The sequence below is a fragment of the Coturnix japonica genome, chromosome Z (assembly GCF_001577835.2).
Source record: "Coturnix japonica isolate 7356 chromosome Z, Coturnix japonica 2.1, whole genome shotgun sequence".
NCBI classification, from domain to species: Eukaryota; Metazoa; Chordata; class Aves; order Galliformes; family Phasianidae; genus Coturnix; species Coturnix japonica.
Window position 1 is genome coordinate 58436723 of NC_029547.1, and position 25798 is coordinate 58462520.

Consider the following 25798-nt stretch of genomic DNA (forward strand, 5'->3'; position numbering starts at 1 on the left):
GTTTGTTCAGTGGACTGGGACGCTGGTGCTCTCACAGGACCGTGATAATGACTGTGCCTGTTTGGCATGGGAATACTTAATGCTGGGTGCTTCTGGGCTGCTGGGTTATCGTCTTCCAAGCTTATTCATTTATTTATTTATCTTGACACTAATGTCAAGGAGGGGTTGGGCAGCGCTTGGACTACCAAAGTGCTGATGCCTGTGAGAAGTCCTGAACTCTCCAGGATGCTGGTGGGATCTCCTTCTGCAGAGGTTTTCTTCCAGAGTTGATCTAAATATATTTAGGACAGAGTCATATGAGGATGGAAAGAGCTCAGTGTCCTTTCCACCCTGTAATGTCAATGAATTCTGGTATGGTTTGCCTGATTCCTCTTGTCCTGTGTGCTGTCCCAGCCCTCTGTAATTCCAGACACGTACAGGTGCTCATTGTGTTCACCCATGCACATACAGCTGCAAGGCAGAGTAACATTTAGAAGCATTCGCTTTGCCTTACTGTATTGCAAAAGCTTCTGGAGAAATACAAATCCGCAGTATGCTCTCCTAGCTATCAGTTAGCAAGTGTCTAAAGATGTTTTTTGCAAAAACTATCATATTTTTTTCACCTAGTGTCTTAATCTAGCATTGCTGATACATATATATATATTCAGGAAGTTCTGTGCAGTGCTTTTTTTGTCCTGGTTCTGTCTTTTTAATAATGTTCTGTAGTCATGAGCTATAGTGTGTCTGAGACACCCTGTGTTTTACCAGAAGCTATAGATGAAAAGAAAATTTGACCATGTGTTCAGTGAATCCCTGAAGGCATGACATTCTTCATTTAACTGTGTGCACTGCAGAGTGCTTCAAGTACTAGAGCAGTTACAGTAAATTTGGGATGTTCCAATCCAAATGAACTAAGGTGTCAGAAAACAGAATGCCAGTATTGGCTGTGGTTCAGTCTCTGGGCTTCAATTCAGGATACTAACTGAGCCAAAAATTAAATAGGATGCCTGGGGAACATACTTATCAAATTTTCATATGCCCACTTTCTGTCAGAGAGGTTGCAAGATTAAAATCCTCTGTTGTCACTGTGCTGCAATTGTGTGGTTGTGACACCAGCTCAAACAAGGAAGTGTATTTCTTGTCCAGTGAAATCTGCTGGGCAGGTGGCTGCCTCATTGAAGTAAGACAGGCCATCAGCTTTCTTTCCTTATCTGCTTTCTCAAAAACAGGCAGGGATGGCTTTCCCATAAGAAATGATACTACACTCCCAAACACATGGTCATGCCTGCTATGCCATGCCAGCCTATGAAGGCACAGCCTGCTGTCCACAGCCATATGTTTATTACACACGTGCAAAGACAACTGTCTAAGATCAAGTTGGAAGCGTTATTTACAGCTGTGCTCAGGAGGAGTGAATTCCACAGGACTTTTTGTGGTTAGGAGGCTTTGAAACCATGCATTTGGCAATGATGTGGAAGCTGCCTGTGGCCCTTGGGTTACAGTTCTGCCTTGCAGATTTCTAAAAGAAACAGTATCAGTTAATATAAATATTTGTTTATTTCCACCAAGTATCTGTGTTTCACTGTTGAGATGAGCTAGTCTAGCCAGTGATAAATTTCATGTTAACTTTTGCCTTTGCAGGCATTTCTTTACATTAATATTTATTAAATCATAATAATTAGACAGTTGATGAGAGCATGCGGTTGACCTTTCTGGAAGAATGCTGCAATATTTCATCCTTGCTGTTTATGCAAGCCCACGGGCCAGCCAAAATCTCCATTTAGCATTTCATGCTTGGAAGACTGTGCTACTCACCTTTGACATGCATGAAGGCTGCCTTCCACCCTAAGATTTCAAGCTTACTCCTGCAGAAACCAACAGCAAAACTCCATTTGAGTGGTTGTGGTAGTGGTTGTACGTGGATTTTGTAGCCATAGTTTGATGGTACTATTTATAGTGGTGCCCTCAGTATGTTTTCCTTTAATGTTATTGCTAGGGGCTTTGGAGTTAACACAGATGGGATTAGTGAAAAGACAGCCACCTCTGGTCTCTTGGTGCACAGCAGAACTATTCTAAGACTAATTAGGAGCGCATTTAGCAATGTGGTTTTACCAGTAATTTGATTTAATGAATGCTGCTCATTTAAAATGCTGTAATTTGTGTTTAGCCCATAGGAAGCAAGGAGGAACTGCAGGAACATAAATTCCCCGAAGCAGAGGCGCAGCCTATCCAAACAGAGCACTCAACTATCCACTGTTGAGTGCTCTGTTTGCAATAAATAGTTTTGAGTTTAAGCTCTGATGAAACTGAAAGGCCTTATCTGCAAAGGTAGATACAGTCCTTTCACTTTGATAAGGTACATTTTGCTCATCTCGGTGCTGATTTTCCTTTGTACACGTGGGTATTTATTGCAACATCTCCTGATTTTAGTGCATTTTAAGATGACATGCTAATGGCAAGACTTGGAAGAAGTGCTCAGGTTATGATTGGGTTCAGATAATGTTTCTAGCTGACAGTTCTCAGATTCTAACTACCATACATTAACTCCAGTACTTCAAGCAAATAAATTCCCGTAGGTAACCAAAGCTGTTCTCATTATGTCTTCAGTGATTCAGATGAATTAACTCCTGTTCTCTTCAGAGTACGGAGCAGGTACAATTTCCTGGCATTTTCCAGGAAGGAGGTACTTGAGGCTGATTTCTAACGGAACACTCCAGTCCTTACAACAATCTGTGTTCCCAGACACATTGACACAGTGGAAAATCATCATCGCATCTTGGAACTGGAGTGCCATTTCAGACCGGTAGTCTGTCTTGGTAATAAGTAAATATGAAAACATCCTAGGAGGAGCTGACTCGTGCTTGCCATTATGCAGCAGCAGAAGATGACTCTCTGATTACATAGATTGTGATCATGCAGTGCCAGTCCTTTTCTCAGCATTGAAGAAGAAAGGGCAGCAAACATGCAGCATGGCTGGATGGTGCTTGCTTATCAGTGGTTACATCCCTCCTGTATTGCCAGTCTTTCTGGCTCTTAGTTTCACAATATTTAGCATTCCTCTTAAACTTTTCAGGTCATACAGTTGAAGAGGTACAGGAAAAAAAGAAAAAATGGCTTGCTTTAAAAATAATTAAAGTTGCTTGCTTTTTCTGGTTGAAGAAAAGCTCTCAAATGTCAGGCTGACCTCCAGGGGCTTAAAAATCACAAGAAAATTAGAAAAGATCTTATAAAGAGAGTTTTGTGCTTTCAAAAGGAGTTTCTTGATTTTGGAGGACTTCGGTAATGACGTCTGAGCAAATGGAATTAGTCAGACTGCTGTATGATTAGAGAGATTTAGTACCATCAAATGCAAATAGCATTTAAGCCACTTCTAGCTTGTTCCTGTTACAGCATGATGCTCATGCTTTTGCTTTTCAAAGGTGATCCCAGTTCTTTGCAGCTTTCATTTTCCTTCTCAGCCTTCAGGTTTTAGTGTTAACTGTGGGTGGGACAGGTCTGCCCGAGGTGTGGAAGCATTCACTGCCATTTGCTTTTCACACAAGTTAGGTGTTCGGCTGCATGGGCTTTCATTCTCTGCTCTTCATTTCCTTTATCTCTGTGCAAAAATACTCCACGTCTGAGAGAAATAATGGTCTGTTAACTGGGGTGCTGTTATTCCTACTCACTCAAAGGAGAGAGTGTCTTAGAAAACAGTTGTATGGCTTTGTCATCATAATCTCAAGCATCTCAACACTGAACTAAACTGTTCCTTTCTGTTTAGATATTATGCACAGCATTCTTAGCCTTTTGTGCTACCTGACACCTTTTTTCCAAACTAGTGCTGAGGCAGCATGTCTAATTTTCACCAGTAAGGTACTAAACCAAATTATGTAACTGAGGTGCTGGATAACATCCATCATGTGCAGTTGATCCCATTTTACCTGGTTAATAAACAGTTGGTTTTGCAGTGTCTTTTGGAAATCTGTGGTTGGTTTTATGAGCATTGTTAATGTAGTGCTGTTGGAGAAAGTTTTCTTCCTTTATTCTTCAGCCAGTAAAAGCTCTTCCCATGACAAGCCTACAGTTGTGCAGGTGTAATGATGTATCTGTTCTTGTGTATTCTGTTAGTTTACCATCTTTAATCCTGATATTAAGTGTTGAATTGGACATAGTAACATAATTAGAACGAGAAATTAGATTTTTAATGGATTGAAGAGAAGGCTTGCTGGAATGCAGTTTGAATAGGTGTCCTTTAAGGATGTGAGAGTGATATTTCAGGGAAAGGAAGACATTTTCAAATTTCTCCTGAAAACTACAAACAGTATTTGTTAAACATTTATATTCTGGTGTGTTAAAAAAAGAAAAAAGAAAAAGAAAAAGAAAAAAAAAAAAAAGAAGAAGGAGAAAAAAAGAACCACAACATAAGCAGTGTTTTCTTGTATATTCCAAAACTCAAACCTTGTTAAAATCAAAGTTTTATAAGTAAGATTTCTGTGGGCTTAAAAAGCAAAAACAAAAAGACAAACGATTCCAAAGAGAGGTGATCAGCTGAATGGAAGTTCTAAGTTCCCATACTGAAGTACAGTGATGTTTATTTGGTTGTCCTTAAGTAGCGCGGCAATTTCAAAATAAGAAATCCTGTTCAAAAGTCACAGAATCACCAAGGTTGGAAAAGACCTACGAGATCATCCAGTCCAACCGTTCACCCATCACCAATAGTTCTCACTAGACCATTTCCCTCAACACAGCATCCAAACGTTCTTTGAACACCTTTGGGGTCAGTGACTCCACCACCTACCTGGGCAGCCGAGTTGAGGAAATCTAAATGAGAAAAATACATTAATAATTCTGGGACTTCAGTGTCTAACTTAGAATATTATCTTTCAAAAGCAAGAATGCTTTGCCTTCACATTTCATTCACTGTAAATCTTTTTTTGTTGATATGGAGCATAACCGTTGGCAAAATGAAGAGTAATGCCCTCAGTTAGTCATCTTGCTGATCACTAAAAGTAAGGTTTCTGAATGCAACATGAGAACCAATCCAAGAAGTAATCTAGGCACCAGAGGAATAATAACACATATTAACAAAAATCAGAATACCAGAAGACAGCTAGTGGAAGCTCCAGATGTCCACAGAACTTGATGCAAACACCAAAGAAGTGCTTCGCAGGTGCAGAAAATCATGCGTTCACCTTACTTGACCACAGCCTGAATTTAAAATTTATATCTTAATGCTGTGGATGCAGGAATCCCGGTGGTTTGTCAGCCAGTGGAACAGAAATGAAATAATGGTGTCAGGAGACCCTAGAAATGATGAAAGAATAGAATAAGCAGGAACAAAGGCAGGAGAAGATGAAGGATAATAAGCAAACCCATCTGTCTGGAAACAGAAAGTATAGGGAAGTCCTGTCATGAAACTGAAAAGAAGTGGAAGTCCCAACACCCTCAGTGCTGCACACTGGAGGAGGCAGAAGGAAGGTAATAAAGATCATGTGGGGCAAGGGAGGGGTGATGGTTTCAGCAGGTTCTATGGTGGATAACCAGAAGCGTCTTCATATATCTCCAGCTGAGCACCACGTTTACTGTTCTCACTCAGTGAAAAAGGCTTTTGACTCTGCTTCTGAAACAGTTGTAGCTGTAGGATTGAGCATACAGCTGTATAACTTCACTGACATTTTTTGGCACTAATAAGAAACAGATCCTGATTATGTGCCCATAATTTCTTCTGGACTCATTTTGGTATAAATTCTAACTAATTAAAGCTTGGCTTCTGTTCCTATTAGAAAATCCTTGCTCATCTTGTGCTGGGCAGCAAAATAATACCAGGACTTACGGGTAAAAAATTGAACTTCTGGTGAATTCTCTTTTCTGTTCTAATTCCCGGAAGAAAGTACTGTCCAAACCATAGCAATCATTAGGGAAAATAGTTCTTGAGCAAAATCATAGTAAAATGCGTTGTTAATCATAACCCACCCACATCCAGGCACCATATCACCAGACACTTTGTGAACGGAAGGAACGGTACCATTGGTATTCATGATTCATTACATCCAAGGGTTAGGAGGTTTAAAGAGTCAGCTGTGATCACATGTTATGACCAGAGCTGTGACACAGACCACTGAATTTCCCTAAATTGACTTCTGTTTGTATTAGAGCTTATCTTTTAGAAAAACATCCAGTTTTGATTCCACATGTCCAGCAAGGGAGCATTCATCACAGCCTGCATTAAATTGTTCCCTTCATTAATTATACTCACAGCTAACAGTTTCCTGTTAGAAGACGTGCATTGCTTTGCTCTTGGTCTCTCTTAACACTTCCCATTGCAGACAGAAATGTCTCATGCTCCTGTCTGCTCTGAACTATTGGCAGCTTTGTCTGAAGTCTGCTGAGCAGTCGCTTCTTTTCTTGCATACCCTGCGGTCTTCAGAGAAGTTTTGATTTATGGTGTTAATTGCAGTCTGTCTAACAATCCAAGAAACCTTCTAAGCATCTCTCTTAGAGTCTTGCTATTAGTGAGCTAGCATGCTCTGACTAGGAATTATCATTCTTATGGTGTGTGCATGGCCTCTGCTTTTCATTCATGATGCTTTCACCTTATCATTCACGTGTCCTCCTCTTTGATTAGGGGTGACTGACACACCACATGGCAGCGCTGCCATTCAGTGAGACCTGGGCTGACTGGAGAGCTGAGTGGAGAGGAAACTGATGAGGTTCGACAAGGGCAAGTGTAGAGTGCTACACCTGGGGAGGCATGCAACAGTATAGGTCAGGGACTGACATTCTGAAAAGGAGCTCTACAGAAAGGATTGCCCATGAGCCAGCAGTGTGCCCTTGAGGCCAAGAAAGCCAGTGGTGTCCTAAGGTGCATTAAAAAGAACAAGGCCAGCAGAGTGAGAGAGGTAATCCTCCCTCTCTACTCTGACCTGGGGGGCCCACCTTGGAGTACCATGTCCAGTTCTGAGCTCCTCAGTTCAAGAAGGAGAAGGGAGTCCATTCAGACATGAGGAAGAACTTCTTTACCGTGAGGGTGATGGAGCACTGGAACAGGCAGCCTAGAAAGGTCGTGGAGTCTCCTCTCTGTCAATATTCAATACTCACCTGAACACCTACCTGTCCAACCCTGCAGGTGAGGATTCTGTGCATCAAGTGGTGGCAGGATACACCAGTCAGGTAGGAGTCTGGGCTAGCTCAGCTTTGAAGAAATGCCCCTAATCACACTGCAGATTTCTGCAGAGCTTCTGTAATAGCTGGATGTCACGTTACCTCACAAAGCCATGATCTTTTCTTTATCCTTTTGTGACTACACTAATTGGTAAGAAGAGATGTCAGTGCTAGCACACTGATAAGCACATTAGCCAGGTTGTTTCTTTGTCAGTTGCTGAGGCATTCAGAAGGTAGAAGTTCCCTGACTGGAGGCATAATATGCCTTTGAGTAAATTCTACTTAGCTTACTTTCCCAGCAAAACTCTGTCCAGATGTGGTTTTGGAAGTTACCAGCTGACACCATACAAAATTGCCTAGAGAAATTGTGGATGCCCCATCCTTGGAGGTGCTTAATGCCAAGCTGGATGGGACCCTGGGCAGCCTGATCTGCTGGGTGGCACTTAGCCCATGGTAGAGGGGTTGGAACTGGATGGGCCTTAAGGTCTATTCCAGGCCAAGCCATTCTGTGATTCTGTGAAATGCTTCTACTTCCATGTTCAAATTTACATGCTGTAATGGTGCCCACCCAGCAGAGTACTAGAATGCTGTGTGAAAGAGATCTGGGTGGAATGTGTACACACATCAGTAAGGTGTAGCTGCATCTGACCTCAAAACCACTTTTTAAGGCATTGTGGATACAAATTCAGGAGTTTGGCTTTGAGCATCTGCATCCCAGTGTTTATAAGTGCATGGTCTGCAGTGCTGGTGGTTCCAACAGACAATGATCTCTGCTTGCAGTACACCTGGAGCTGGTCCAGCTCTCTGCTGTTGTCCATGTGCAGGCTCCCGCACACCATTCCAGAAGAGAGGCTGTTTCCCACCTTCATTCCACTTGCAAACAGCAAAACAGCTCAGTTGTCTTCAAGTGTTTTTTACAGCAAGTCACTTTTTAATAGTGCATCGTATCCTTGTCTTCACAGGAATTTTGTGGTAATTTTGAAGCAGTGCAAAGGTTATTAGTTTTATTTGCCTTTTAATGCTAGACCTGCTAAGAGGATTCTTTTTTTTTTTTTCCACCTGTGATGTAAGAAATGTTAAACACCATCTGAAGAAAATACATTGTTATTTATAGGTAAATCCAATTATTCTGTTAGCTAATGGATTTTAAAAATAGCTGTAAGAAGTGGTAATTCGTGCATTTTCCAGAGGCTGACCACTGCTTTCTCCTATGAAAAGCATCCTTTCTGATGGTGAGAATTCAGTGTTGGGAAAGCAGAATGAGATCTGTTAGCATAACTTTATCATGTGTCGAAGTTAACAGACAAATCAGCACTTGTTGAGCCACTCTGTAATTGCATTAGTCTGTAAACTTCTGCTGGCCTGATTTCCTCTCTTATTAAACTGAATGTGAAGAGTTGGAGACATGCATGGGTACTTGCTCACGTAGATTAGAGATTTCCTTTTTTGGAAGTTTGTTCTACTGGCTTGTTTTTCCATTAAAAATAAGACATGGTTTTGGCCTGATGCTATTTTTTGTTCCGCCAAAAAAACTGTAATGCATTCAGCCCTGCATGTAAAAAATGTTCAGAAATGTTCGTTTGTTCTACTCTGCATTTATTTATAGCTTGGAGATCTCACATGATGAGGTCTGCCAGCATTATGTCATCATAAGCAATATAAACTGAGTTCTAATATTAGCTGTTGCATTTGTTTTTCTAGTTTGTAACTAATTCGGGTCCTCGCCTAATTTTGAATGTGTCAATTTTGATAAAGGATATTCAGCTGACACAGCATCCACTACTCTGCTGTCTGTCAGTTAGTGACTTGCAGAACATTAAAAAGGGAAAAATATGCATGTTTATCCTCATCATCACAATCTCTTTCTAAACAAATAAGTTCTTGTGAACCTGTCAGTCAGTCACAGAAATCACCAAACTACCTGTCATCGGGGCAAAAAAGTGCTGCATCAGTTCTTACTGCTGCGTGAAAACCAGCTCAAAGTTTTCTCCCTTTTCCTGAGTTCTGTCCTGTTAAGAAGCCACTGGGGGCAACACGGTGAGCCAAGTGCTCATGCATTGTATGGGAACCTGAGGCAGGAGGTGGGAGCTGTGTGCCAGCAGCTCTGATGCATCAGCCCCAGCCCCACCGTGCCCCTCAGAGCAAGTGTGCAGACAAGGTTTGTCCCAGATCTGTTTTGTGGCCAAACAGAGAGCCCTGCTTAGAGAAACACCAAACAGTGCTCCAAAGTTCAATCTCTCAGCCTGGAAGTGATTGCAGCTCCAGTGCTTTCACATTAGCTGTTAATAAGGCATCTAAAATCTTGGCATCAGCCCCTTCTTAAACTCTAAAGCCCCATTTACTCACCAGTCAATCAAAATAGAGGCAATGAGAAATAAGGTGAATTTAATACTTGACCTACAGTAGGGCAGTGATGTTCACCAGGATTAGGCAGTGCCTTTCACACGGCGATCTGCTCACCTGTTGAGAGAAGAAGGACTGATATTGTGGCCTAGCAGGGACTCTTACCTGAGCATGTAGCTCTCCTCTGCTGGACTGAATGTGCTGAACAGCCAGAAAAGCTTCTGACTTGCACATACACTGTGAACAGAATCTTTAAAACGTTCATTAAAATGTTTAGTGAGGGATGTAGAGATTTTGTCTTTCCATCAGGATAAAGACCTCAAGGCAAGAATGATTAAGGAAAAAAACAACAAAACCTGAGCAGAATATCTATAGGCTGTGCTGCTACTGTGCTTGCTTTATTTTCTTTTTGAAGCCTCTGTAGTGTTGCTCCAAAATACTGCACTAGCATGAGAAATTTTCTCCTAAGCACCACACGGCATTTTACTGATAGCCACCGTTCCCAGTGTTTTGTTTTGTGCATGTAGGTGGAAGGCTTCAAAATGGGCCAGTTCTATCTGACTTTGATGCAAGAGCAAAAACCTGTGAACAGAGGTGTGGTTTCCCTCTGATGGCAGTGTGTGCTTTGATGGTGCTCTGTTTGGGACAGTTCAGCCCATCCTACCTGCTTAAGGTGCTGGTTTGCTCTGCCTCTCTTCCTTGCTCTGTGTTATAATTCCAAGTATCATTTTGACCCTGTTTACTCAATTACAAGAAGAGATTTCCTGCATGCAGGAAGAGGGGGTGCTGGCACAGGTTCATCAGCAGCTCTCAGGTAGAGCAACGTGGTCAAAGTTCAGAGCCTTTCTGCATCATGAGGGCAGATTTAGGTTGTTTCAGCTTGGTAGATGCCTAACGCAGCCCCTTAGTCAGGGGCTGAACATCCGCAACATCACTTAAGTGAATGAGTGGGTGGTCTTTCAAAGAAGGCAGGCATTTTAGAGATCATTTTGTAAAATTGAGATAATTTCTGGAAATGTTTCCTCTTTATGGAGGAACCGGAGAAACGCAAGGTGTTGTTCTGACCATCATCCCTGCAACAGAAGGGGAGGTACCTATGGGCTGTATGGGTTCTTTGTCACTCCAGCTTTTTCCAGAGTGTGTTCCTTAATACATGCCCTTGTGATGCCATCCCATGCTGCCTCTGTGATTTATTAATCACATAGGAACATAGATGGGGAAGAGCTTTCTGCAGATCTACATTTTTCCATTAGAATCACCTGTATGGGTGCATGCATAGCTGCATGAGATGGCCCTGCAGCAGCCACAGCTAGAGGACTTTTTCCTCTCCATTTCCCCCTAGCTACACAAAATGGCAGGAGGAGGAAGAGGTGAAGCCTGGAGGTACGATTTCTGTGAATGCCAGGTGTGCCAAATCTGGGAGAGCTTCCCACAGCCCAAGAGACAGCTGCAGGCAGGACACGCTGCTTAGTGCATTGTTGGCAGTTGCTTTCCAGAACCCCGCAGCCTTGTCACTGTTAGAGCCTTAATTTGCTCAGCAGCTGGGTTGAGCCCAAGAAATCATTACGGGTTGATTTTATTGTTTGCTGTCTCTATTGTTGTAATATGAGGAGGGAATTAAAAACAAATGTCTCAGTGCTGATGTTTGCATAGAGTGTGAGATAGCACATCAGCTTAGAGACCAACACATTACTCCAGACTGCAGCTGAACTCTTCAAAATGCAAACCAGGAGGACAGTTCATGAGCCATGCTTTGGTGTCACATTCTGAGAACAATCTATACAGAGAGTCTCAGCAGAAATGATGGGAGGTCTCCTGTCATGTCTCAGGGTCTCCATGACATAATGTCTCTGGTGCACCACCCTAGCACTTCAGAGAGCTTCAAAATGAATACTGTGGATCCACAAAGGGTGTTCAAGGTGTTCACAGCCACTGCCATCTATTTTTATTCTGTCGACATGACGTAGATGATTCCTACAGAGAGGGAATACCAAAACTGTTAAGAAAAAGAGGTTGGGCGGGAGGAGGGGGAAGAAGATGAACAGTTTTCCCCAGATAGGACCCAGGTTAATAAGCTGGTTCACCCAAAAACACAGGATTGGTATGGTATGATGTGAGGTCTGTCAATATCTAACACTTTGTAAGGCATCTGGGGCCTTGTTCTTGCTGTCTGGATTGAATCTCTAGTAAAAAGAAACTGACACATATGGCAGAACAGTCCGATAGGATATTAGTGATAGAAACTGGCCTGTAAGCTCTCTTAAATTCACAGGAGTAGAGATTTACGTAGTTTTTCACCGTCAGTCCTAAAATGAGCAGAAATAGATGTGTAAGAGAATAACATTGGAGAAAAAATAGTCATCGGAAATCCCGTTGTGATGCAATTACACAATAAAACATAAGCTCTCCAGCATATTTAGTGAATAAGCCGTTTAGTGTCCTTGTCTTCAAAATGCTCTCTGTAACAAGGTTTTGGCATTGTATGTCTTTGATTTCTATTGATTTTTCCTTTAAAATGGGCATGACTTTGGTAGCCTTGGATACATTTCAGGATGGAATACATGTGAAACCGTAGGCATAATTATATGGATTGAAAGTGTGTGTTTTCTTGACTGGTCCTAGGACGTGTTGCATTGCCCAGAGATTTCTTGTCTCTGTGTGCCCCAAAACAGAAATGTTCCTTCATCGTTCTTGTTCAAGTCAGTGTCCAAAGTGTGAAAGGCAGCTGACATATTTCTAACGCAGCATTTTTTTAATAAGAAAATATTATTGCATCAGGAGGAGTATGCTTATAGTGGACCTTAGTGCTTTTTCAGCACGTTTGCTGTTGGCAAGCCCATTCTGTTTTTTTCCTGTTCACTTTGATAGCTGAATCTTATCACAGAAGGCAGTGCAATTTTAAGGGGATCCTGTGTGCTCAGAATTCATCTTTGCCACAGCCTCACCTGCCTAGAGAGAAAACTGTACTGATTAACTACTTGAAGAGTTAACTGAATTTTAACACTGTGTGTAAGATGTCATTCCAGAACCATGTTTGTACCTCTTTGCATGCTGCTATCAATTTGGACAAGCTTACTTTTATGGCAGCCATCAATAGAAGAAATTTGTGATAGGTACGAAAAGAAGCTAGTGCCTTGATGGGAGCTTACATGTTGGGCCTTGTTGGAAAGCTAAATAATTGCCTTTAAATACCAGAAAATGTAGTGCATATAATGACTCCATGTTTGTGTTTCTTCTGCACCTGAAGATTCCATACTAATTCCTGATACACCTTTGCCCTTTGGATGAGCAGTAGAGTGCTCACCTTGATGTGCAGGTCTGCAGTCTTAATGGATGGCAGCACCCTGTGTGTGTAAGGTGCATGCTTATGATTTAAGCTATGAACAATAATTTCTGTCTGCTTATCCCACACGTTTCACTGAATAGCAAGTTGGTGGATTTCTGAAAGGTTTTAGTAAAATGAACATAAACTGGTCTTTGAGACCATGAAAAACATTCCTCCTCAGTGAAATGCAGGTTTTTGCGGGGAAGTTCTTTGAGTTCCCAGTCTGCTGGGATTTCTCCCCTCTAGCTTTCTTAAATACTGTGTCTGCTCAAAGCTGAGCATCCCTCTGTCTGCAGCAGCCCCACAGAATCTTGGGTGATGCTAGGAGGAACTTGCTGTAGGCCTGCTTTATTTAACATATTCAGCACAGGCCAACAGGAGCTTCTCCTGATAACACCTAGCTTCTTACACAACCTCAGCTAACCTGTGGGCAGCCTGAAAGGTTTCTGCTGACTTCAGACCTTTAGCTCCCCTTAAGTCAGTAGGTTTGCTGCAAATGTGGAGAGAGACCCTACTGAAGAAATCCTAACTCTGGTAGCCCTCAGATACCTGCTGTGTTTTGTCTGCACAGAATATGTAACACCAAGCTTAAATGCTCAGATTAGGTTGAGTGAGCAAAAATCAACAGGCGTAACTGATTGGGAGGGCTGGGAGTTACCTAAACATTTTGTTCTGTTTTAAAACAAACATTTTTTCTGTTGGCTTTTTCAGAATTCCCAAGGATCTTTGTTTCCAGCCACCTTATCTAAACAAATCAAAACAAACTCAGTGCACGCATTCCTTGCTACCACAATAAGTGGCTTGTTTTTACCTTTTTATTTTCTTTCTCTTTTTTTTCTTCCCACCTTTTCCTTTCTGTTAGCTTGTGGAACAGCTTGATCTTGTAGGGTGATGGTTTAAGTGCTAACAGTATTTAAAATGAATCACAGGGAAGCTTTTTCAAGTGTTTCAGTGGTAAGAGCCTGCACAGCACAGCTTTCTTGAGCTGCAGGCACAGAGCTGCCCTGTGACCCCTTGGGTGTCCATTTGGGGAGCACAAAGCAGCTGAAGATGGCTTCTCAGTGCAAAGTGGCCTCCTGCTTTCTACTGGGAGCTTGGGTCAAGCCAGCTTGAATTACCTCACCTTTACCACAAAGCAGAAACTCAACTGCTTGCATACCTATCTCATCAGAGATGCTGAGGCAAACAAGGTCTTTCCCTTCATATGTAGCTTACAAGAAATATTAAGTGATTTGTCATTTCCAGTTCTTCTTTATGCTTGAGAAGTAGACACAGAGAAGAACAACAAATATTTACTGTAAGTATATGAGAAACACAGCTTCAGTAGTGGCATGCCATATGACCCTTCTAACTTGTTTTTCCAGGCATCATCTTTCCATGACACCTTGTGCTGTCAGCTGATTGGCATCTGTGACTCCAGCCTTTGTAATTTTGACAAGTTGTTTTACATTTGCTGTGCTGGGAGTTGTAAGCATGCCACATGATACTTTCACTCTGAACTGATAATGCCCCCGAGCCCCATTTTTTAGGACAGTCAAGTGTGAATCCATCTTTTAAGAAGTTCTAGCTATTCAGCACACACATTCAAGCCAGATAGTATAAAGAGCTGCTGTCATTTCTGAAGTTTGGGTGTCCATGAAGGGGTAGTGCCAGTGAGTTTGGGATGTTAGCAAGCTGTCCTTGCAAACTGTCCACAGAAATTGATTCTGTTTCTGCCTGATTCTGGTTGTCTTCTTGAGAACAGCATGTCTGGTTACAGCACCAGGGGAAATTAAACTGACAGAGCCAATTTGTTCTCATAAAATGAATAGAGGTGGCCTTTGGGCTTAAAGCGCATGATTTCTGCATCTGGAGAAGGAAGAACAATTAAGATTGCTCACCAGATTAAATTCTTTGTAATTGCCGGTTATTAAATAGCTGCTGGAACATTAGGAAATATCCAAGAAAACTGTTTATTTTTCACAAGCATTTTTATGTTTATTGTAAAAGGCAGGACAGACTTTTGTCAGATCAACTTTCCTGGATGCTGTGGAGACTTGCCTTATTTAGAATGGCTCAGCGAGGTGGCTGAGCATCGGATAAGAAGTGAGCTACCACGAGAAGCAGAGCTGTTGGGTTTGGTTATTCTTGGTAAGGGATGTCTGTTACTTCCCTCTGCTGATGCCCTTTGTCAGGTGTGGTCAGCAGCCATGCGTACACCCAGCCACATCTATGGCTTTATGGACAGGCTGTCATCAGCTGCAGTGCCACTCCCCAGCACCAAAACCCTATCTGCCCAAAGTGTTATGCAAAAGCCAGACTGCACTGAAGCATGTGGGATATGCCAGTAAGTTCCTTCAGACCTGCCCAATTTTGAACACATACAGATTTTTCTTTAAAACAAAGCAGGAAGGGGAGAGGCTGAAGAACAGAAGCAGCAGGAAAGCACATTAATATATCATACTTAGGTGACCAGATGTGGACCAGTAAAGTGTTCCATTCCAACCCTGAAGCTGTATCATCTGTAGTGACACGTGTAAGGTCATCCTAAATTCAGTCTCTTTAAGACCAAATTCAGCTCACATTCTTTGGTTTAACTGCTCAGACCCCAGGAAATCTAACCCAGGGGTACTCAAATGTCACAGCCCACAGGCAGCAGCAGTGAACAAGTGCGAGACTGTAGGAAATACTGTGCCTTTTTCCCAGTCTCCCTCCCTTGTAATTGTTTTATAGTGTTCCCTGTCTGAAGTTATTTCACATGTGGCAGGCACACTTCCTGCAGGCACTAAGACCATGCCCTGCTCTGGGTCTCCTGAAGCAGGAGGTTACCCAAGGTGCCCTGAGCATTTTGATTCATGCTCGAGCTTCTGCTGCAGAAAGAGCAAAGTCAGTCCTTCCCTGTTTCCTAGCAGGTGAAAACTGCTGGTAATTACAGCACAGAGCTTGTGAAGTCTGCTCTTTCCCAGTTGCTGAAACAAGTGTTTTCCTCTTAAAACAGCCTCTTTGTGTGAATGGGCTGAGGGTGTGGGCTGCCTTATTTTCTGGAGCCAGCCCTTGCACAGCCCCTCATGTCACAGCTGTGTAGCACGCAGGAGAAGGAATTTGACCTAATGAGCCAAAAATAGCGACAGCTCCTGTGGAAAGTGGCATTTTTTGGTTTTGTTTCAGAGTTTGCAGGAACAGAAAGAGAGAGAGAGAAATGGGTAAGCTAAGGTTTCTGGCCTGTGGCTTATGTCTTCATTGCACCTTATCATTTCAGTGAGGGAGGAGCGCTTAAAATAATTAGTCATTTTTCCTGCAGTCGCTGTGGGTGGAATTCATTGCTCTGTGGCTGGTCGGCTCAGTGCAACACCAGGAAGAGCTTTCAGAAGTCTAAAACTTTCTGTTCAAGCTTGATATTGTAGAATATGGGTTCTGGAGGTGAAAAACACTGTTGTATACATATCTAGTGTGTGTGATAACCAGTGGTACTGTCCACGCCTGCATCCTTCAGTCAGTACCAGCAAAATGGTTTTGGATGAACCCTTTGTTCTGGAGGCATGTTGCTCACTAGTCAAGTGTGTTATATTCCTTGCTGCTGCAAAATGAACTTCAGCTGATAGGGTTATATGTTCAGCCTCATCATTCCCTATGTCAGCCCTGAAGGAATAAAGCTTGGTGCTGTGAGCTGCCATATAGAGCAGCAGCAGCAGCAGCATTCCTGGTTTCTATGGCATTTGGTGCACAATGTGACTCTGAGATGTGCCTGAGCCTGGAGAGCACAGTCTTTAGCTCCTAGAATGGTAGTAGGTACTTTTTCAGATAGCAAGTAGTCTGAGAAGTATAGTGAAAGCAACCCTTTATATAACATCTCCCCAGACTGCATGACCGTACCAACATTAAATGAGTTAAGTAATCTATTTTTTTTTTTCCTGTGGTTAAGGAAAAAGAAAACCCATACTGTGTGGATGGAGTGTTCTCAAGCAGCAGTCTGAGCTGGAGTGGTTCGTTCATTTAGCACCATTTCTCCCCACCATTATCTTAATTCTCCAGCTGCTGAAAGAGCAAGTGATGAATGTCTTAATCAAATAATATCCTAATGTGATCCAGATGAGCAGTTGGTCACTTAATCAGTGAGTTTTCAACAGGAATGGAAGGAGTAATGAGTCTCTAGTTGGAAGAGGAGGGGAGAGCAGGGGCAGAGAGATGGGACATAGTAGGTGCTGAAAGGGAATGTCTTATTCCCTGGAATTTGTCAACTGCATTTTTCCTAAGTAAGGAATTTGAAAAAATGTCCAGTTCAAGTCTCACTTCAACTGAAATATTCTCCTGCAAGAGGTAGTGGGATGACCATAGAGCCGTGCTTATGTTGTGAATAAAGCTCAGATGAAGCTGCCAAGTGCTCACAGTGCTGGGCTCACACAGTTGGTCATCTGTGTAGCCTGGGGACAGCAGTGGCATGTGGAGAAACTACTGACATCCTCCTTCTTAGAAAATGTAGACATTTGGCCTCTTAGTAGCAAAACTGTTCCCTACAATCTGTAGAGTTTGTCCTCTTTTGCTGTTCAGTATTACTAGGTTGCAGGCAGAAATGCTGTGTTAAACTCCCCTGGTCATCTTGACTGCCTTGAATTCATATTTACCAATAGCGATTTTGTTTAATGCATATTTGCTTTTGAATAGGTATTTTTGAACCTCTGTCATCAAAAGAATTATATGTATGCCCATAAAGGAAGAGTCCAATGGGTTGCGCTCCATTTGTATGAAAACTGTGGTATGTAGCCCACATACTATTGAACCATGTTTCTGGTAAAAGGGACTGGAGTTGGAGCATTGGCACAGGCTGACCAGAAAGGCTGTGGAATCTCCTTCTCTGCAGATATTCAAGATCCACCTGCACACCTACCTGTATGACTGGCTGTAAGAAACATGCTTTGCAAGGGGGTTGGACTTCATGGTCTCTGGAGGTCCCTTCCAACCCCTGTGGTTCTGTGATTCTATGGAGTGAAAGCATGTTTGTGTGGTGTGACATCACAAAGCGTGGCTGAGAGTAGATGTTATGCCAGACTCTCCCTGGAAGTGGCTTCATTCCCACTGTGTGCACAGCACAGCTATTGACTGGGACTTCACCTATATCCTTTGATCACCCTCATACTTTCTGTCTCTCCACTTACATAGTCCAAATAATTTTTGAGCTAGGACTAAATTAGTTTTCCTCCTTCGTAATGTCCTCTCAATTTTCCTTTGGTAATGTGTCAGTGATCTGCTTTTGGCTGGAGGTAACAGCCTATTGTGGATTTTAGATAGAGCTAAATATAAATTCGGACTGTGCTAAGCCATTGTATGTACCGATAAATCTTTGCAGAGAGTTAAAGGGGTTTAAAGTAATTCCATTTCCTTGAGAAACTGAGAAGACAGCCCATGGGCCACACAGGCCTGTTGGCTGGTCCATATCCGATCCCCTAACCCTTCAAATGTTCATCATTTGCAGTGAAATAAACATTGTCCGTCTTTTTGTGCTCCAGGCAGAAGCTGTAAGTACAAGAGATTCACTGCACAATGCAGCCACCTAGGCATTTCTTTACTTAAGCAGATTTTGCTGTGATGGGTCTTAACCTAATGGGTGAATGCACTTGTTGCAAGTTCTACTGATAGAGCCGAAGCATCAGTAATAATTCTTAACCTTTTTCATCTCATAAAGAGAAGTAAATGTTTAGCCTTCGTTGCCCACTTTTCTGAGCATAAATTCTTCCCTGAAGCCTCTCTGCATCATGACCCAAAGCTGTTGAATTCCAGTCTTGTGTAGACCTGCCCTTTAGAAGTGCAGCAAGTATTAATTGGGCTTTAGGAAATAGTTAAAGGAAGTGTGAGCTCCAGCCACCAGTGTTTGGGAAGCAAAGAAGTAGAAGAAAGTGCCAACCTCAGTTTTGTGTGCAATAGTGCATAGGTGTTTGCATCAGCTGAGGCACTCCGTTCCTGCTCTCCAGCCCTTGAAAGCAGACAGTGAAAGCACTCCAGCACAGAGAGGTCGTGTATCTTTGTTCAGAAAATGCAGTTTAGGCCATTTATGAAAGATTTGCAGAGCAGTGTCGGATAGTGAAAGAATCTGTGTCATCAGAATTTAATCATTTAATTTAATACTAATACATCTCTGAGAGCCTCCTTCTGAGCGTGCAGCAGGTTTATCTCTGTTCTGTGGCGTATTAAAACAGTTTTCCTGGAAGCATCAGATCTGCTTGGTGAGCGAGTGAACTTTGTGGCCTTTTGTCTCCTTTTGCTGCCTTCCTCCTGTCTCTGCCTAACCTAGATTCCTTCCTGAGGACCTCTCTTTCTCATATACAAGAAAGATTAATATGCCAGTATTTTCCTCTGGTTTTCACTCTTACATAGGATGACGGTAGCTCCATTCTTGAGATGGAACAAGAACTTGCCACCCCCTGATGAAAAGACCAAGGAATTTGGGAAATCCCCTTGTCTCAATTGTTCTTTGGTTCAAGTGACCGTAAAGGTCACCCTTTTCTAGCACTGACATTATCTGGATGGGCTAGAGGGTATTAAAAGCAAGGCTTAGTTTAGCGTCTTTTCCACTCCCCACTGAGACTAGGTCACGCTTTACCGAAGCAATTGTTCCTGCGTTTCTAACTGTGTGTTAGAAAGATTTCAGCTGTGGAATTCTGTGAAATGATGTTTTTTCTTGCATGCATTCAGAGCCGTATTCTGCTTAGTTCAATATTTATACTTGGTGCTCTGTCAGACTGAAGACTTTCCTGTCCTTACTGAATGGAGCTTTTTCTTCTTTCCCTTACCATATGCAGGGCTGGGCATTAAGGAGTCCTTCTGGCAGCAGAGCCCTGAGCTCCAGGCTCAGAGCCACCAGCACTGGCTATAGGCATGACATCTCTTGGTAAACGTGCTCATCAGTGGGTCACCTTCAGCTGTGAAATTCTCCTTCTGTTCCTTAGAAAATAGAACCTGTAGTTATTATTAGTGGATGATTTTAGGGCATTGTAATGTCCCTTGCTCTGCATTTCAACCTGCAAACTGCTGCACATCCCCACATAGCAATGGAGACTGGTGCCCATCCTCCCAGCATGTGAAACGCTCTTCTTTGGCTCGTCAGGGCATCCTGCTTTCTGGATGCTGCTAGAAAGCGGGGGTGGTGGAGCATGGCAGAACCGTGATGCTGTTGTTTCTGAATGAAAGTTTAATCACAGCTTCCTGTAATTTCAGATTTGCGTCTTGGTTGCCTTACTGCTGAACAAAGCTGTCACAGTGAGCTGAGCCAGTCCCACACACTGTAGCACTTGAGGCTGTGTAACCATCACACCTGAATGGCTTAGGCTCTGACATTTATTTTTTATCAGAGGTTTATTTCTGCTGATTCAGCAGCTAACAGCCTTCTGTCCCTGAATATGAATTTCCATATAAATCAGGCTGCCCTTGTAGGTGTTTTCATGCAATTGCAGTTTTTACAGGAATGAAAATATTTAACAAACAAAAAAAAATTTCTTTTTGGGTTGTTAGGTGTGTGTGTGTGTGTGTGTGTGTGGTTTTGTTGTTGGCTTTTTGCTTTTCTTATCAACAGCTGCACAGGCATTTAATTTCAAAAGTATCTGTTTTTTTGGGTTTTTTTTTTTGACCCAGTAGCAATAACTGAAATCCAGTCAGGAGTACTGCAGGTTCTTCACAGAGGAACCAGATCTGTACTTTAAGGGAATGACTGACATAAAATAACCAGCTTAAAGGATCCTACCTAGAGAAAGCTGCCTCTGATTTACATGCCTTGAAGTTAGGCAGAAGTAGTGTTATTCCAAAGATGGTTCACTGTAGCATTTTTTTCACTGAAGACACAGAAGAAACAGAAGCTGTAATGATGTGTTTGGGAAAGCACAGTGTCATTCATTATGTACGTGTCACTGAAATATCCTACCATGCCTCATATGCTCATCATTAAAAGATTCATATATTTCTTCATTTTCTGAGGCAGTTTCTTCCACCCTTAATTTATTACACCAGCAAAAGAAAATTGAACTTCAGTTTGATAGAAGAGCCCTATTGTGCATCACATGAGGAAGCTGCAGTCTGTGGCTCAGCTGGAATGAAAGAGAATATTGCAAAGACTTTCACGTGCTTTTTGAGCAAATGCAATCACAACTCCTCTAAAATAGTCAAGAAAAACAGCATATGGAAAAGCACTCACAAAATGTCACACAGCAAGCTCTCCGAGTGGCAACTTGTTTGGATGCTGTATCTTCACAGCCCTTTTTGCTCTCTGTATTCCAAAAGAACCCCCCACTGCTTTTTAGGGGAAATTAGTGTGAAGTTGCATTGATTTTAGACTGTGCTGTGATTTCTGAAGTGCTTTGAAGGAGATGAACCAGCTTTTCATGAAGAAAATTTGCCCATTGTACTTTCTGGCTACCTCAGTCAAGTTGTTGAAGAGCGAAGCCAGCTGCTCACAAAGAACATCATTTCTGACACTCAACTCTAATGAATTTTAGTCAGCAAGAATGGTTTGCATCCATGTATTGAGGACACCATGTACTGCTCTGAGAGAGGAACAGGCCAGGTTTTGCTTTTGTGTGCAGGCAGAATTATGAATCAAACTATTCAAGGTAGTGCCAGCATGTGTCTGATGAGTTTAGAACTTAGCAGAATTTGGCAACAGGATGTGAGGATTTTTTTTCTAAAATCTGAACTCTGTGCAACTTCACTGGGTGAAGAACAATAATTTACGTGGAATAACTTTTTCCATGGTGTTTTCAAAACTTTGAGGAGTAAGTGTAAAAGTGTCACTTGGAAAATAAGGTATTTTCCTACAAGAGTGAGAAGACAACACTTTGTGTCTGTGTTTTAATGAAAAGGCTCAATTCCTTTAGGGAGTATTTGAGTGGCAGTCCCATTTTAATCCTTGCGTCCCCATCATCAGCTTCATCTCCTGAAGGTTTGGCCTGTTTCTTCGACATGGTGCCTGCAAAGACTCCCACGGGGACGAGGCCCATTCCAGCAGCCACAAGGGGGATCACCATATTTTGAGAGGTGGAGGTGTGCAGCACCTTGACTCTACTACTGGAGTGGAGCTAATTTTCCCTGTTGAGAATTTCAGCACTTGCAGGTCATACCAGTCTTCCATTTCTTCGGCAAAATACTTGCTGTTTCAAGAGTGAGTGGGGCAATCCCTATCAAGGCTTGCAGGCTTCTCAGTGGGTGTGGTGGCTGTCTAGAAGCCCTGAACTGCATACATCATCTGCATCTTTGCAATGCTTGGGACTGAGTCTGTCTGTGGTGCAGATGGTATCCAGTTCTTCAAAACAGGGAGCTGAAAGAAAACGGGCTCTTTCCTGAAGTTTTGCCGGCCAACCTCCCTAGCAAATCCATCATTTATTTCCTTCTGCTTTGCACAGAGACTTCAGAAGAGCTGGCCAAAACAGTAGAATGCAATTCACATCACCAGAGAGGTGTGGATTACCAACTCAACCATACTCAAATGTGTTTCTAAGTTATGTTTCTGTACTAAAACTCCTAGAGGCGCAGTAAGATCAAGAGTTAGATCCACCGACTGAGGATAGAGGGATGAAGAAAGCAGTGGCGTGGGGATCTGGCAGTGGGAAGAGGAGCAGGGTCACTACAGAACTGCAGCAGAGGAAGACAAACCCTGAAGAAATGGGGCACCCACAACACCAATGATGCCTGGAGATGAGCAATGTGAAGTGCAGTTGTGAAACTTGGATGGAATGATCAGTAGAAGCCTGCGATAAGGAGACTGTATTTTAGATCTCTTAGTGATTTTAAATTTAAATCTTTAATCTTGCCTTGTTTTGTTTTTCAGTTTTTGGGTTGTTTTTTTGCCATGACGTTGCTTAGGAAGAATGTGGATGTGGCCACGAAGGACTGCCTCCCACTTGGTGTCACATGCATTTTCTGTTGGATCAAACAAAGGAAGGCACTGGCAGTACATTTGCTGGGTCTTGCTGCTAGAACACCCACCTTTTTTTTTTTCTTCTAAAAGATCTGAATGCTCAAACACTTAGACTTTTGTAGATGAAGAATTCAGCCAAGCAGGAAGTATGCTAATAATTCTCCAGGCTGCTAATAACTTCAGTTTACTAAAGTGCAGCAGTGTTGTACAAATGGCAATAATTACACTTGCATCTTGACTTAACAGAGAGAAATTAATACATATTCAGAGAGGGTTTAAATGTAACAGTAATTTCTGGAAAATGCAGTATACGGGAATTGCTGTTAAGGCAGAGTTGCTGGTTGCAGCAAGGACTGAATGCTGGCCATCCCTCATTTACAGACTTTTATTAATAGTTTTCAGACAGCTGCCCTCAGTGGGCAGTGTGTTAAGGTGCTGGTGTGTGCAGCAGCAGCCCCTGGCAAGCTCTGCCCTTCCTGCCAAGCAGCCCAGATGAGGCTGTAGTTTCCCAGTCTTTTCCCATCACCACGTCTTCATCCTAATGTGTGCCATTCTTCCAGAACATTCCCAGCTGGTTTTCCTGACAGTTTGATCTGCGTCCATTCATATGACCTTACTAGCTTCTTCTTCATATAATTCATTCATGGGTTGACTTCTGCTTCTTACAGGGGTGTCTGGAGCATTCCCTCCTTGTTTTCCTGAAAGTGTCCCAAGATTATATAAGAATGTGCTGAGGGGAAAACAAGGAGTTGTAATAAATATTTTTTCTCTCCTCCATTCCCTGGTTTACTCCCCTGCAGAGAACCCTTCCCTACTCACAGTTATTAGTCCTTGGCAAAGAAAGGCCTCTTCCCATGAGGAGCAATGTTTCCTCATAAGATTTACTGCATAATTGTCTTGCTTACTAGATAATTACATGTGCCACTCTAATTGCACAGACACACGCACTCTCAGAATTACATGCTGCCATAAATGCGTGTCCTGATTAGGCAGTTGCGTCTATATGCCTTAATTGTGAACTGAAGATTGCAGCTATGATGAGGGGATGAGCTATTACTCATTAAGAAATCAACTGATGAAGTAGTTCATCTTTGGTTTGGTTCCCTCAAGGCAACTTGAATATCGAAACATGACCTGATCTGAAGGGTTCTATATATGTTGGCTCAGCAAGGGCAGTAGGCATGTGTTAGCTATGAAGTCTTGGGGGCAACAGCAGGTCTGTTGCTAGTTCCAGATGTTAGCAGAAGCTTGACAGCATGCTCATCTCAGCTGTGAAGGGCCAGCAGCCCCACACAGAGGCTTAAGGCCTCTCCTCTCAATCTGCTTCAGGTAGCAATATCCTCTTTTTGGTGTCAGCTAATCTGACAGGAGACTTTAACCCAAAACTCAGAAAGAAACTGCAGTTCTAGGCCTGTTGTGAGTACCTGTTGTATATGAAACTTGGAGCTCTGCAGACAAATCAGAGTAATTTTTGCTTTTCCAGGTTTAAACAAAGTTTTGTTCTTACTGATTATTCTGAACTTGTTTGTAGAATACCAGCTTGCTTGAATATATCTTTACTCAGGCTGAAAACAAAGCTGACCACAGTTAGACATGTAAATTGTGAAAAATGTAGTAGGCTTAAAGAAGAGCACTGATAGAAAATAAAGCTTGAGAATATGTAGAGTATGCCTGTAGGTTCAACAGAAGGTACAATGAAAGTAAAACCAACTACATAAGAAAGATGTGTAGACAAAAGAGAATTGTTTGTTTCCCAGTTCTTAAGGTGTTTTGTGGCATCTAAGAATGATTGAGAATCTCTAATGGATGAAGGTAGCATTACCTAGCATTACCTTCAGCTCTGCACAATGGCATGATTAGACAGGAAACTCTTTTAAAATGCTTTTAGAAGGAGAGCTCTTCTGCCTGGATCAAATTCTTCAATGTGTGTCAAATGCATTTTTCTGCCCATGTAAACCCAGAGGCAATGTGATTGTTCAGGTGGCTGGTAAGATCCTTGTGCTCTTGGCTGGTCATTTTCTGCTGCATTGTGTACTAACCAAGTGCATGATGAATGCTGGCAAGGAAGGCTGCGGCCCGCATACAAGAGTGACCTTTCTGGGGAGATACTGTATTTGGAGGATTTGGTTAGTGCTGTTTGCTTCCCAAATCCATGCTTCACCAGTAGTGCTGCATAAGAGTTTGTGTTAAAAAGGAGCCGGAGACCTCAGAATGCAAGTTTCTGTGTTAAAGAGTTTGATGGCACGAATAGGCATGCCGTGTTTGGTTATTTTGAGATTGTGTTGTGTTCTGAGAAAATTACCAAGTTATTGTGGAAGAATGGTACTGGCAATGTCTTCATCATGAGGAAATATGAGTCCAGTGTGTCTGTGTTTTGGATGAAAGAGTGAGAGGGAGAAGACCATGATTCTGGTCCCTGTTGTGCCTCCTGTGATGATCTCATGAATGCTGCTGTGGGAGTCATGAATGCTTCTGTCCTCCCAAGTCCAGTTGCACGTGGGTTTCTGTGTGGGCCAGAGAAAGACCCCATGTTTTTTCCAGCACTGTGTTATTCTACCCTGTGTTTGATGGCTGAGATTGACCCACTGAGAAATGAGCATCCCCTGGTAATGTCTCACCCTTTCCCTAATGTGGGATGAGTTGCCTGATCTTTCTGCATGTTAGCGTCTGTTTCTGCAAGATAGAGGCAGTAAAGCTTATCAGCTGTGGAAGGATTCTGAGGTTTTCTTTAGGTTAGGTGTGGAAGACATTTGTAAAATACCATATTGATAGGTGCGGCGTGCTGCTCGTGCAAGCCTTTCAGGAACCTAAACTGTTAAGTCATTTGTAACTTGAAAATCCAAACCTCGTTTTTAGTGGCAGACCAGGACACAGGCCTGGAATAATGACAAAGTGAGGTTGATAACCAGTTGGGGGATATTTCAATGAAAGTTTGTTGTTGTTTTAGTGCCCTGTCCACTTCAGACTGAGTTAACCTTCTGTTTTTTGTAAGTAATAATTATTTACCTCACCTTCTAATTTTGTGAAGAACACTTTTAATCTCGAGTTTAGAAAGTTCTATGATTTGCTTTCCAGATGGTGTTTAGTGTGCAGAAAATACAATGCTTCTCTTCAGGACTTCATCAAAGTTTTGT

At 42.4% G+C, this 25798-nt stretch overlaps 1 protein-coding gene across 9 annotated transcripts in view; it reads left to right on the forward strand.

Annotated features, from left to right (window-relative positions):
- Window positions 1-25798, forward strand: part of PALM2AKAP2 (PALM2 and AKAP2 fusion) — a 234630-nt gene that overhangs the window by 189494 nt on the left and 19338 nt on the right. The window contains exon 1 of one of the 9 annotated variants that reach the window (XM_032441520.1): window positions 18068-18279. The exons of the other annotated variants lie outside the window; for them this stretch is intronic. Coding sequence (XP_032297411.1) covers window positions 18220-18279 — 60 coding nt within the window. The 5' untranslated portion in view covers window positions 18068-18219. Of the gene's footprint in view, window positions 1-18067; window positions 18280-25798 lie in introns of those variants that run through there. 9 annotated transcript variants of the gene reach the window in all.